General features: G+C 40.3%; 1 protein-coding gene across 1 annotated transcript in view; it reads left to right on the forward strand.

Annotated features, from left to right (window-relative positions):
• The window catches only part of mgat4a (alpha-1,3-mannosyl-glycoprotein 4-beta-N-acetylglucosaminyltransferase A), a 30,737-nt gene extending 17,820 nt beyond the window's left edge, over window positions 1–12,917 (forward strand). The window contains exons 4-16 of the mRNA XM_063498888.1: window positions 5,030–5,163; window positions 5,280–5,326; window positions 5,467–5,580; window positions 6,457–6,532; window positions 7,766–7,880; window positions 8,357–8,487; window positions 8,589–8,696; window positions 8,774–8,848; window positions 8,972–9,090; window positions 9,758–9,836; window positions 10,158–10,218; window positions 10,395–10,507; window positions 10,602–12,917. Of these exons, the coding sequence (XP_063354958.1) occupies window positions 5,030–5,163; window positions 5,280–5,326; window positions 5,467–5,580; window positions 6,457–6,532; window positions 7,766–7,880; window positions 8,357–8,487; window positions 8,589–8,696; window positions 8,774–8,848; window positions 8,972–9,090; window positions 9,758–9,836; window positions 10,158–10,218; window positions 10,395–10,507; window positions 10,602–10,628 (1,199 nt within the window). The 3' untranslated portion in view covers window positions 10,629–12,917. The remainder of the gene's footprint in view (window positions 1–5,029; window positions 5,164–5,279; window positions 5,327–5,466; window positions 5,581–6,456; window positions 6,533–7,765; window positions 7,881–8,356; window positions 8,488–8,588; window positions 8,697–8,773; window positions 8,849–8,971; window positions 9,091–9,757; window positions 9,837–10,157; window positions 10,219–10,394; window positions 10,508–10,601) is intronic.
• Window positions 12,918–13,128: the final 211 nt, after the last annotated feature.

Consider the following 13,128-nt stretch of genomic DNA (forward strand, 5'->3'; position numbering starts at 1 on the left):
CCTCTTTTCATCCTTTTTTTCCAGAATGAGAAATTTCTTACAGTGATCTCTGTTGCTGCTCGATTGTTGATCATAAGAAGTTATGTGTTTCTCTTAGCACACACGCTGTTGTTTTCTTCCTCACAACTGGAAAAAACAAAGAGTAAAATAAATTACCTCGAGGGCTAAACGTAACTTGCTTCACAGATCTCTCCGATACTGTTTGACGCTGCCTTGCTTGTCTCTGTAAACTAGGCATGACGCAACAAAATGCTGAACCAATACTAGATAAACCATATCTTTGCATGTTTTATTCTTTGCTCTTTTGCCTGGATCACATTTTCATATAAACCATGTAAAGCGGTGGTAAATATCAAGTCTGTGTTCAGTGGGATCTTAGCTGGGATCGTAGTTCATTAAACAACACAAAACCAATTAATTTAGTGTTAGCTCTAAAGATTTTTAACATCCTGTCATATCTGCTTCAGTCATATCCACTTTTATACCAAGGACTGGGGTTCAGCCAAAGTCCTTCTAAAGAGCACATCCTGTCACTTGAAACGTCTCCAGGCGGTTATTTTAAAGCATTATCTAAATTAGCCGATGAAAAAAAAACAGTTCAGGGCATGTGCAGATTTTAACCCAAGGCAAGTGTTAAAAAAGCTTTTTCTGGGGGGGGGGGTGGATTGGATTTCAGTTCAGAAATCTTTGAGTCCCTCTTATGTGCCAGAAATCCTGTGCTTTGCACTTTTAAAGGTGGAATAATTTTAAGGGAGTTTCAGTAGTATGCATATTTCTTTGGGAAAAACTGCTTAGCCTATAATACTTCATCATCTGAGAACAGCATTGCCAGTTAGTGACACGTTTCCATGGTAACCACACTTCATTTGAGAAGAGCCAAGCACCAATAAACAACACTAAAAAATATGTATACCTGAATACTTTAAAAGAAATGTTATCATTGTTGGATCTCGAGAGCTTGGGTAAGTGCCCAGCAATGTCATGCTGCTTTGCATTGTGGGATATTTGTGCTGATGTGGTGTTCTGTGCTTGCATGTTCTTAAGTACTTCAAGCATTTATGTATACTCTAAAATGCCTTGGTAACTTGTTGGTACATACATTAATAAGGTTTGGGGCATGGCAACAAATGGCACATACAAGCTTAGTGTATTACATAGTACCCTGTTACATGACATGCAGCTGTAACAGCTCTAGTTTCTCCAAAGGTTTGAGTTTTACTGGCCTAAGCTCTGTTTGGTTCATTTTCAGCTCAGTGTGTCAGACCTGATGCACACATTATTGACATTGGAGTATAATTATCAGGCCAGTTGTTTACCTGTGGCCAAGATGTAGGCGTTTTAAGATGCATGTCAGACAGTGTGTTACATAAATGTACTTCAAAGCCCACAGGCTGTGAAGCTTGCATTGTTGAGCATGGTTTTTGATTCCATATTGTGATTTTATTATCTTGTGATTGTGAAGAAAGCCCCTTTGTTCATTAAATGAGCCAAATAAGTTGTAAGATGCTATACCATATTTTCTTTAGTTAGTTAATGCAATATCAGAAGCATATATGGGAACATAGGACATCAACCATGGCATAAAAACGCCAAAACATGGTAGAACTAACCTTTACAGTTAGATTCAGCATTTGTTGGACAAGCACACACTTTCTTGTTGTTTTGCCTCTCTACACCACCACAGTGGATGTTAAATAAAACAGTCAAGATGTTACTAAAATGCAGACTTTCCGCTTTAATTCAAAAGGTTTTACCTGCACAGTTCTGGGGAAAATCCCCCCCCAAAACTTCGGACAGTTGGTACCAAGATTAGCTTGTACTAGAATGATGGAAAGAAAAAAGTAGAAGGGGAAATCTCAGGAAGAATAAAACATCATCTGTCAGGCTTAGTGGAGACAATGCTATGGCATAGACATGCATGGCTGGCCCCGAAACCGTGTGTGATGGACCGAGCAGTGAAGGAAACTTAGGCACAGGTTAAAGTCCAAAAAAATGATTTTTTATTTAACCCAAAAAACACAATTGGTTAAATCATGCAAAAAGAATCAAAATCTTGGGCCCATAAAAGAGGTCAAAATAACAGAACTCTACTCAAAATTGACAACACTACTGATAACTCAAACAAACTGACCTAACTTAACGAGACAAAGGGGAAACTTAAATAGTGGCTGATCAGCCCACAAAAATACAGAGGGGTAAAACACACAAAACCTAACTGAAACTAACATAATGAACTCCAATTCCCCCCCTGGTCCCGAGTTATGGGATGAACCAATTAGCAGTCTTCCATCAAAGCTCGCTCCGCCCCTTTTCCACCTCTTGGCTCCTCAATCAAGGGACTGGAGCAGCTGCAACTAAGGTAACTCAGAAAACAAAAGATTAATCATACATAACAGTGTAAACTAAAATGTGCGCACTTATTTTAGAATGCAGTGTTATGTGGATATGTGAATTAACTCTAAACCAAAACCAGTTATTTATTGTCCTGTAAATTAATTCCTACATTTAAAGAAAGACAAATGTGAATGCAATGTTACTTATAAGCCTCTACACTAACATGGTGGATATTACCACTGTGTGGCTGTAAGTGCAGCCATCACACCGTGCCATTGGTGTTTAGTGATCATGCCGATAGAAGCAGCAGGATGAATCGTGAAGTATACAGGGCTATCCTCTCTGCTCAGGTTCTGTCAAATGTTGGAAAAGTGATTGGACAGCGCTTCTCAGTAAATGGATAATGACCCAGTGCATACTACAAAACCAACCCAAGAGTTTCCGTTGCCAAGTCAGTCATCTTATCTCAAACCCAGTACGACATGCTTTTTAGTTACTGAAGCAATAAAGACCTGTAAACAAGCACCAATAAAAGATGGCTGCAGTAAAGGCCTGGCAGAGGATCTTAAGCGAGGAAACAGAGCACTTGGTGATGTCCATGGATTCTAGGCTTATTTATTATTATATTTGTATTCTATATCTATCCTCTAAATAAAAAAAATATTGATTGGTTGACTTTAAAGTTCACTATGACAGTGAACAGAGGCAAAAGTAGAAAAATGTATCCAATAAAATATGGACATAAGTGTACATATACCTTTTGTCCCAGACTTGGAGAGTAATGGAACAAATAATGCCTTATTTGTAGATACAGTTGAAGACCTGCTTTTCTTATATGCATGCTCTGTCATACTCTGTCCTTTCACTGCTGTGCCACAGAAGCAGACAGAAATGCTTTTTTTCCATGAAGGAGATGAAAGGGTGCCAGAATGATGCGGGCGAGCTGATCAAGGGCCATGGGGAGGGGCGATGCTGGAGTCGGGCCTGTTCGTGCTGCACTCGCATGCATTATCACTCATTCACTGTCTGCCATCCTCCCTTATTCTGCCACTCTCTGTCTCTTTTCCTTCCTCCCACATTCTCCTTTCATCCTCGACCTACTTTCTTGGTAGTGGTGGTGGGTGTCGCTATACGACATGGAGCTCCATGTGAAAAACACAAAGCAGAACTGGGACAGATTCTCCACGCTCTGGAGCAGTCTCACTGTGCTCCTCACTTATCCACACCTCAAGTTTGTTTTATGCTTTTGTTGTAGCCCCTCGTGTCCCCACATTGGCTCAGTTAGCATGGTGCTCCCTACAAATACACACCTGCATACACACAGGTTCATGCACACAGCATGACGTGCACTTCAGTCATAATTTTTTCTAAGAGGTCTCTTGTAACTTTCATGAGCACTGTAGCTCTCTGGGAGCTCTGGGATGTTTTCCTCTTGGACATCGTTGTACATCTTATGTAAAATGCCCCAAACCTCATTTATGTGTGAATCTGGGATTTAAATACAACATATGCAATATAGACATAGAAAGCTGAACATAAAAAAGGGGCCATACAGATGGATAGCCATTTTCGTGCTGCTGTCTTCACCAATTTTCCTCAGCAGGAAAGCAGCAAAACACAAATTATGTGTCAAATAACCAGCCTGATTACTTTCACACCAGTGTGGCTTGCTGTACACTTTCTGCTCACTCATTTTCTCATTATCACGTTCTCCAGAAAAGGTGATTCTTATGTTCTTCAAAGTAAAATAAACTGCTTTCAGTCTGGTGTCGATATCGGCAAATATCTCGATAATAAAAAAATAGCCCTGTTCAATATCAGCCATAAAGAGGTCATACCATTAAATTTCCTAATGATCTTAATGTTGTTAAGATATTAATAACAAATGTTAATAAATGTTTTAACGATCTAATTAATGTTGATCAGCTAAATGTAATGTTAGTTGATGTCATTTCTATTGTGGATGTCATGTCTCCTTCTAATTGAGGGCTTACTTAGCTTCATAATTTGTGACTGGTGTTTGTTTCTTTGTTTGTTTTTAATCTTCTCCCAGCATATGTAGTAAATTAACTGATGACAGTTTAGGTTGGCTGCCATATATTAACAGAGACTGGGTTTACCAGCTTGTCAAAATGTGAAATTTTGTTTTTATATTACCATAACTATAACTTTTAGATTATTCATATAAAGCAAAACCCTAGAATATATGAGGTTATAAAAGTATATGATTAAATCATCAGCTCTACTTTCTGGCTTTGTTTCCTTATTTCTCTTGGCTTTGCCCTGCCTTACTTTTTTTTAATGATTATTATTTTCTACAGATCCAATGTTGAAATTAATGCCACATAATAGGTTAAAATAATATATAAACTTCTATGTCTAAAGTCCACTAGTTTATGCCTTCACACAGTGATTCGGGGACCCTTTGCCTTTGAGTTAGTGTTGATTAAAGAGAACATTTCGTTAAGAACACAAAGCATGGTAGTGCAGATGCATTACAAGCCGTCTTCATCAGTCATCCTTCCCACTGACATCTGTCATTGTGGGCATGAAGTGCTGTTCATGTGGCTTCAGGCCAGTGTTGGCCTGTTGTCTAACAGCAAACTTTATTTGGTTTTGGATCCACTTGATTAAACCGCCACCTCTGCAGCCCTGGACTCTTCTTGCTTCTCACCTCTCTCTGTCTTCCTCCTAGTTACCATGGTGATGGGGATCCCCACCGTGAAGCGGAAGGTGAAGTCTTATTTGTCAGAGACGCTGCGCTCGCTAATAGACAAGCTGTCACCGGAGGAAAAACTCGACTGTGTCATTATAGTCTTTGTTGGGGAGGTGAGATTTTCGCATTTATAAACCATGAGTCATAGCACCGTGTTCTGCACAGTGAAAGAAAAATGATTCTAAAAGGTCTCTGTGTCTGATATGTCTTTATGCTATGATCGATCCAGACTGACCTGGAATACGTTCACAGCGTGGTTGCTGGCTTGGAGAAAGAGTGAGTATATTTTTCTGCTTCTTTTTTTTTTTTTGATGGGTATAAACAAAAAAGTATAAATATTGTTAAGGACTGAAAAGACTGTAAATGCGTGTTTGTGTGTCCCATATTTGATGTCACAAATGGACTTCATTCCCCAGGTTTTCTACAGAGCTGAGCTCAGGCTTGCTGGAGGTGATCTCCCCACCAGCTTCCTATTACCCCGATCTCAACAACCTCAAAGAGACTTTTGGAGACTCCAAAGAGAGAGTCAGGTATGGAAGTCAGAGCTGTGACACTGAATGGGGGCAAAAAATGTGATGGAAATTATTGTGGAAACGGTGGAGAAATCAGCCCTGGGAGAATGAAATAGGGCAGAGCTGTGATGAGGATTGCAGAAAAACTATAAAGGATGAGTCGGGGGAAAGTAGGAGGGGAGAGAGCAGGCGAGAGCTTTTAGGTAGGTTGCGTAGGTACTTAGTATTCCACAGACATTTCTCAAAGTCAGATCAAGGTCATCAGCAGCAGCACCCTCTGCCTCTGTCTCTCTGTAGTGTTCAGCTCTTGTTATCCTCCCTACTTATCTTCGCTTTGTAGTAGGCTAACAACTGGCGTCATTAAAAATCTGTTCTGGTGCAGTTTGAGCCAACACTTGTGAAGACTTACAATACACACTCGAATAATAGGACTGTGTGTTATGTTCATTTGTGGGTGTTTGTTAGCACTGATGCTTGTGATGGGGATATAAATAGTACAGTGCGTTGTTGAACATGGTCGCTGTGGTGTGTTGTATATTACACACTTATTTTCTGTGTGAGTGTGCATCCATGCCCTCAGCTTGTATCTTCTCTTGATCTTTTTATTAATAGTATGTGTATGTATATGTGACAGTGCATGTGCACCCTGAGGCACCTCCCACACAAGAACACCTGCTGCCTTCAGTCAATCTGCAACACCATGTAGATCAAACAATTAGTGTGACAGTTTGGTTCATCAATTATTCAGAGTCTGCTGCTGCAACTTTGTGTATAGCCGGGACTACAGCTTTGCTTTCTGCATGTAAAGCAAAGTGTCTGACATGCTTCGTGCACATATATAATATCCCTGAGAAGAAAATACAATAATCTGTTTTTTTTTAATGTTTTTTTTAGATGGCGTACGAAGCAGAACCTGGATTATTCTTTCCTCATGATGTATGCTGTAAGCAAAGGAGTTTATTATGTCCAGGTATGTCTTTGGTGCAGTAGCATGTAAAGCTGAGCACACACTTTGTTCAGTTCTGGTATTGGTTTGTTACTGGTTCGGCCTGGGTTCGAACCCAGGGCCTTTCAGTACATGTCCCTCTCTACTTTCCTGTCTGATCTTCGTTGTTTTTATTAAACATTAAAAATAGAAATATTAAAAAAAGTTCATCAAGAAGAACAGTGCAACATATTCATATTGACCTTTAATTATCTGTTTTATCCAACAGTCCAGTTTGGGCTTTAGAATTAAAATTGAGGCTTTACGTGCTCTGAAAGTCATTTTAAAATTATTCTATTTTATCGACTTCCAAGACTAAACTTTCTCCTTTTCTCTGCTACGGCAACACTGAGGACACAGTCATCTTGGTTGAATAAACTTTATTGGAATTTCTGTGTAAGCCTTTGACCTCACTTTCACTCTGAGCTCCACGTCATTGTTGGTTTGTTGCCAGCAGAAAAGACTCCGGCTCTGGCCTTACAGGGAGGCCGATTAAAACGTGTAGTGCGTAATTAAAATTGGATGGTGTCTGCCCAGATTTAACAGTTAATCCTACTACCATGCTATAGCTCATAGATAAGAACTGAAGCAGAGCGAATGACAGGGTGTACCAAAACAAACATGTATCACACTGGAAATGTACTGTGCTCAACAATTTAGGCTGACTATGCAAAATGTTACACACTCAGTTCCCAGTTTTGGATGGACTGCGGTGTATTTTTTGCAAATGTGAAAGCCCGTTTTCATGCATAGTAAGGAAACAGGTTTTCTTTTATCAATGAAAACCAGGTCATTTTTCAGAGGCACTATGGTTTATTGTTGTAGCTAGGTTTACTTAGTAGGCTGATCCTCTTAGATTTCTGCAGCCCTGAAGTTAAAGTAGATGTCACATATGGGATTTGAAATTCTTATACAAGCCATTCAAAACTGAATGTAACTGTTGTCGATCTTTTATCTTTCTGTCTTCTTTGTGCGATGTGTCATTTCCATACTGTGCTCTCACCTGAAGGCAAAAGGTACTGCCTAGCATAGCGTGGCGCTACTCTAGTTTAGTGCGCAAACTCAGAAGTGTTTCTTAACTGAGCTCAGAGAGCTGTGCTTGTGTGAAAATAGAAGAGTCTCCCTCCTACTACTCACCCTCTATGCCACAATTAAAGCCTTAAACTTTAAGGGTTTCTTCTGTTTTACAGTCTGATTTTCCTGTGTGTGTTTGTTTAGCTGGAGGATGACATTGTGGCCAAGCCCAACTACTTTGCCACCATGAAGAACTTTGCCCTGCAGCTCTCTTCAGAAGACTGGATGATCCTGGAGTTCTCTCAGCTTGGCTTCATTGGTACTACGCATTAAGCACTGAGCATCCACCAGTGTTCTCTCAAAACAAAGCACAGTCAGCAAAAACACATTTGTGATAAGGCATTTCCATCCTGTAGCACTTGATTATGACAGCAGTGAAATGAAATGACACACATTGGGAGCAGCCAGTAAAGAAAGAGGAAAATGATATTGATCACTATGGAAATTAGGTAGTTGCAATAAGCAGGAAAAAGAAAAAGTAAATGAGGAGTGGGTACGTCTTTAGCTCATGTTGCATGCCTTTTAAGATTTTTAGAGAATTGAGGTTTCCAAAACAGTATTTTCACTTTCTTGCTGTTTTAATTCCTGTTGATTTGCTCTGTTTTTCTCTTGTTTACTCTGTACCAGAAAGTCCCCTAAGCCCTTTTCATGCTTTAATCATCTTGCTGCAGATAATTTGTTGCTAATGAGCTTCTGTGGAGGATCAATGAATGTCTATAAACGTGTTTCCTACAGGAAAAATGTTCCAGGCTCCAGACTTGAACCTTATTGTTGAGTTCATTTTTATGTTCTACAAAGAGAAGCCCATCGACTGGCTGCTGGACCATATTCTGTGGGTCAAAGTCTGCAATCCTGAAAAAGATGCGGTATGCATTCTACTTCTACTACTTGTATGAATGAGAGAAATAGTCTAGCAAAAATAGGTCTTACCATTGTTCTCCTGCCACTCTCTTTTTTTTCCCCCCAGAAACACTGTGAGAGGCAGAAGTCCAGCCTTCGTGTACGGTTTAGACCTTCCCTATTTCAGCATGTGGGGCTCCATTCCTCTCTCGCTGGAAAGATTCAGAAACTTACAGTGAGTCACGGGTGTTTATTCTCCACAGCAGTTGAAATTTCTTCCTGTGTAGAAACACTTGTTTCCTCTTTGTGTAGGACAAGGACTTCCTGAAGCCCCTTCTGCACAAGATGCATGTTAACCCACCCGCTGAGGTGTCCACTTCAATGAAGGTATCACTCTGGAGTTTTGGTACCTTTGTATTCATTGTATAGTTATTAGTAATAATTACAGATAAAAATATAATTAGCTATATGCAAAATGATGGGAGGAATAAAAGAGCGTGTCTCTTTCAGGTTTATCAGGGTCACACGTTGGAGAAGACGTATCTAGGGGAGGATTTCTTCTGGGCCATCACTCCTACTGCTGGAGACTATATCCTGTTCAAATTTGACAGGCCTGTTAGCATAGAGAGGTAAATAAAGAGCTGCTTTATTTGTGTGGTTTTTACCCCTTATCGCCCCAACAGGCAAGCCACGTGGACATCCAAATTTGCGATAACTCGAACAAGGTGTCATAGTTTTCAAGTTTCAAATTAATACCATAGGTGCATCTAATAAAAATGACCTTGACCCCAAGGTTAGAGATCAAGTATAGAGATAGTGTTTATTCAGATTTAGCTTTTGTGCTTTCTGTGCAGTACAAATCCAAGGAACGGGATGAGCTAATGAGAGTACTCTAAATTAAGCATTCTCAGGCCGGCTTCCTACTCTCTGTGGAGTGAGGGTAGAAAGGGAACAAGGAGCTAATAACTATACTGGCAGGTTTAAGCTGAGCAGACAGAAATATTGCATTTTATAGTATTTAAAAATAATAGTAATGGCTTGAATATGAAATCTAAGAAACACCAGCCTGGACATTTTAACCAAGCTGGTGTTGTACCCAGTTGATGTCTCAGCTCAGATATAGCGTGCAGCGGGTTTGTGTACTTTTGCATACCCAAATTCAGCTGTCTTGGCTCCCAGCTCCAATTTGACAGACTGTGTGCATCTGTGTGGCTGGTACCATTGGGGAGAAAGAAAGTGCAGGGATGCTTATCCATGAATGACGGCACTAAAACATGTGCTTGATTTGACTGGCAGGTTCCTGTTTCGCAGCGGTAACCAGGAGCACCCAGGGGACAAGATCGAGAACACCACGGTTGAAATACTGCCCGTCTCGGTATGAAAACACCCACACACACAGACTCTCACACACGTCTGCCACCTTTCTCTGGTGCGGTGTGTGAATGGCTCTGATTAGATTATATCGAATGGCTGCTCTGAGGGACGTGGGGTATTGATTATTGACAGGAATGTGAGTGTGACAGAATCGCATACTCTTCCAGAGGTGATTCATTCTGACACTGTGCGCCACGCTTTGAGAACTGTTGCCAGCATGTCTTTGAATGCAGCTCAAATGAGAGTCATCATTAAGATTATAAGATGAGTGTTTTATTTCATTTCATTCCGCTGTCCATCTGTTGTTGCCCTCTTATGTTAGGAAAGTGGACTTCAGACCAAAGACAAGTACAAGCGAACTGAAGATCGCTTTTATAGGATCGGTATGTGAATGTAATGAATTGCTACATGCTGTTTAAATACATGTTTTCTAGTTAGCTTTAGCGTATTGGTTTAGAAAATATGTGTAAATCAGTTAAGGTTTGTTAAATTTAACATCTTTTTTGCCTCTCTGATCGCTTACAAGTTTTGAGGTGTGCCTGTTTATTTAAACACACAGGTCAGTTTGAAAAGGGTGTGGCTGAAGGGGCTGTAGATCCTTCGCTGAATCCTGTTGTTGCACTCCGACTTTCGGTTCTCAAGGACTCTGCTGTGTGGGCCATTCTCAGTGAAGTAAGCCAATCACACTTGCCATCTGTTGATGTGTTGCACAATAAACAATGAATATCAATGCACTAACTCCATGGTTGTACCTGTTTCCCCACAGATACATATAAAAAGGGTAACAAGCTGAACGGTCCTGAGGGCCTACGTGAGTGATGGCCCCTGGGGAACAAAGCTCCCCTAGGCTGCTTATGCAGGGCCCCTGGCACCTAGCGACCAGCAGTGAAGTCATTAGGGCTTAGAGTTGCTCGTCCGAGCTTGTCTGACGAACGCCACCTCTTTGTCCCCCGCTCTCCCTAATATACCTTGTTATTTTTGCTTCTCATCAGTCTGTTTCTCCCCTTCTTCGTTCTTCTCTCCCTCACGCTTTTGCTCTTCGTTTATTTGTGAGAATGTGAATACTACTGTCTGACAAACAACAGCGGAGTGTGTGAGGACTTCTGATCCATGCTCTGTTGTTAAGCAGCTTTTAAAACAATCAGAAAAAATACTGGGACAAATTAATCAAGCATCTGGGGGAGAACCGGTCACCTGGCCACTGGTGTAGATGCTGCCAAATCCTTCAGTTACTCAATGCTGCCACCTTTTGGGCGAGCTGGGGCATTGCACTGTCACTAGCGCCTCAGCGAAGCCTGCCATGATCAAGAATGTTGTCATCACTAGTGGCCAGTTGCTCTCTGTTCTCTGCAGAGATGACGGAGCTCCAGATCAACACCAGCCCAAACATTAGAAAAAAAATGTTTCCATCTAGAAAGGTGTGGGTTCCATTTAAATGCTTATCCTGAAACACACACTCAGGATGAGCTTACCGTTAAAAGATCCTGCCTGTAACCAGACGGTGACACCTTTGACCACATGCCAGTATCAGTGGTAACTACCCTACTCCATGAAGACAATGAATACCAACACCTCTTATCTGACAGGCTGTGTATGACCTCAGTGTTCATTTATAGGAAATCAATCGGACATTGCCTTGGCACCATTTTCCTGAAGGAATATATTGTTATATTGATATATTATTACAGCTACGACTGACGATCTATGAAGGTGATTTAATTTATTTGAAATAAATCTTTAATTTGTACAAGAGGTAAAATATATTTTTATTCTATCAAGAGATGTTTATGGTAGTTCAGAGTCTGTGTCTTTGTGTACTTTTGTGCGTTTTTCTTTTCTTTTCTAAATGCTATTGTACATATTATTTTCATTATAACGGCTACTTGCACTTGCTTTCTCTGTCAGTACAAATAGCTTGGTTCAGTTTGTTATTGTTTCTTTCCTTTTGACGCAAAATGTCATAACTAATTTATTGGAACTGATAAAAAAAAAAACTTGATCGTAGGAAATCTGCTGAACAAAGCTGTAGGTGTGGGTCGAAATTGGTAATATGTGCCTTATATGTTGGTCCCTTGAAAGTATTTAACGTTATTCCCGCTCACGTTTGCCTACACGTCAATTGCTGGATATACTAATGTTTTGAATATTTTGAACCCACACAGTCCAATTAGTGATTGGATGCCAACGACAATAATTGTGTGTTATGCTGAAAGTGGTAAATGAGCAGGGTTTGTGCCAGACGACCATCTGAAACGGCGTGATTTGCACTGCTTTCTTTGTTACAATCTTAGCCCTCATCGCTGTACCCAGTTTTCCATTTTTCCCACGTTTTTTTTTTCCCCTCCACATTGCAATTCGTTTGTCCAGTCATGTGTCAGTTTTTTTTTGATTGGACATAATATTATGACTACTGATAATTGTGGAGAGTGCCACTGATTGTATATATAAATACAGTAACAATTTATGTCTCTCTATTACTTCCTCTTGCCTCTCTGATAGTTTCTAGAAATCAACTTGTATTTGTGGCTGATTTACTGAGTGGAAGCTGTTTTAAAGTGGAACTTCACTCATTTTTACTTGTTAAAAGGGGTTTTTTCAAGGGGGTAGTGAAGTGCCTTTTGGTGGAATCAATATGAATATTTTTTAATTAACTAATCACGCTTGTTCATGTGCATTATTATTATTTGTAATTCATTAAAAAATGCCTTTTGGGTCATAGCAGGCTCCTCTGCCCCCTGATCAAACCTGAGCTCACTAAAGAAAAGTGGTACATTCTTCACATTTACAGAGGAGATGGGAGAAAATGCAACTCAAGTTGCTGTTTTGAGAGTTTGCTGCATCCATATTTAAACAAACTGAATGCATGTAAACGGCATGAAACGGTTATTTGATCCTTAGGACCCCGCTCCTTCCTGCATTTGTAGAAAGTAGAAGGCAAACAGGAAAGGAGTGTTGCTTCACAGCTGCCGCCCACCCCCAAACACCCATCAGTTCATGTGCCTTCATCGTGTACATGTGTATGCCTGACTTGCATCATTTTTCATTGGACATCTTCCCAAATAAATGCTAAAAGTTGTTACGAGCCATGGCCATTTTGTGTTGATTTTGTTCTACTTGCATTATTCATGTCATCTGCATCACCGGGTTTAATTAAAGACATTGAAAACTTTGCAAATAAGACCTAAAAGTCCAGCGTGTTAACTTTTTGCAAGTTGATGAATACAAAACATACAAGGAAAACTACAATCGTTCCCAGCATGCATAGCATTTCACGGAGTACTTCCGTTTTCCCA

Source organism: Pelmatolapia mariae, linkage group LG16_19, assembly GCF_036321145.2.
Source record: "Pelmatolapia mariae isolate MD_Pm_ZW linkage group LG16_19, Pm_UMD_F_2, whole genome shotgun sequence".
Lineage (NCBI taxonomy): Eukaryota > Metazoa > Chordata > Actinopteri > Cichliformes > Cichlidae > Pelmatolapia > Pelmatolapia mariae.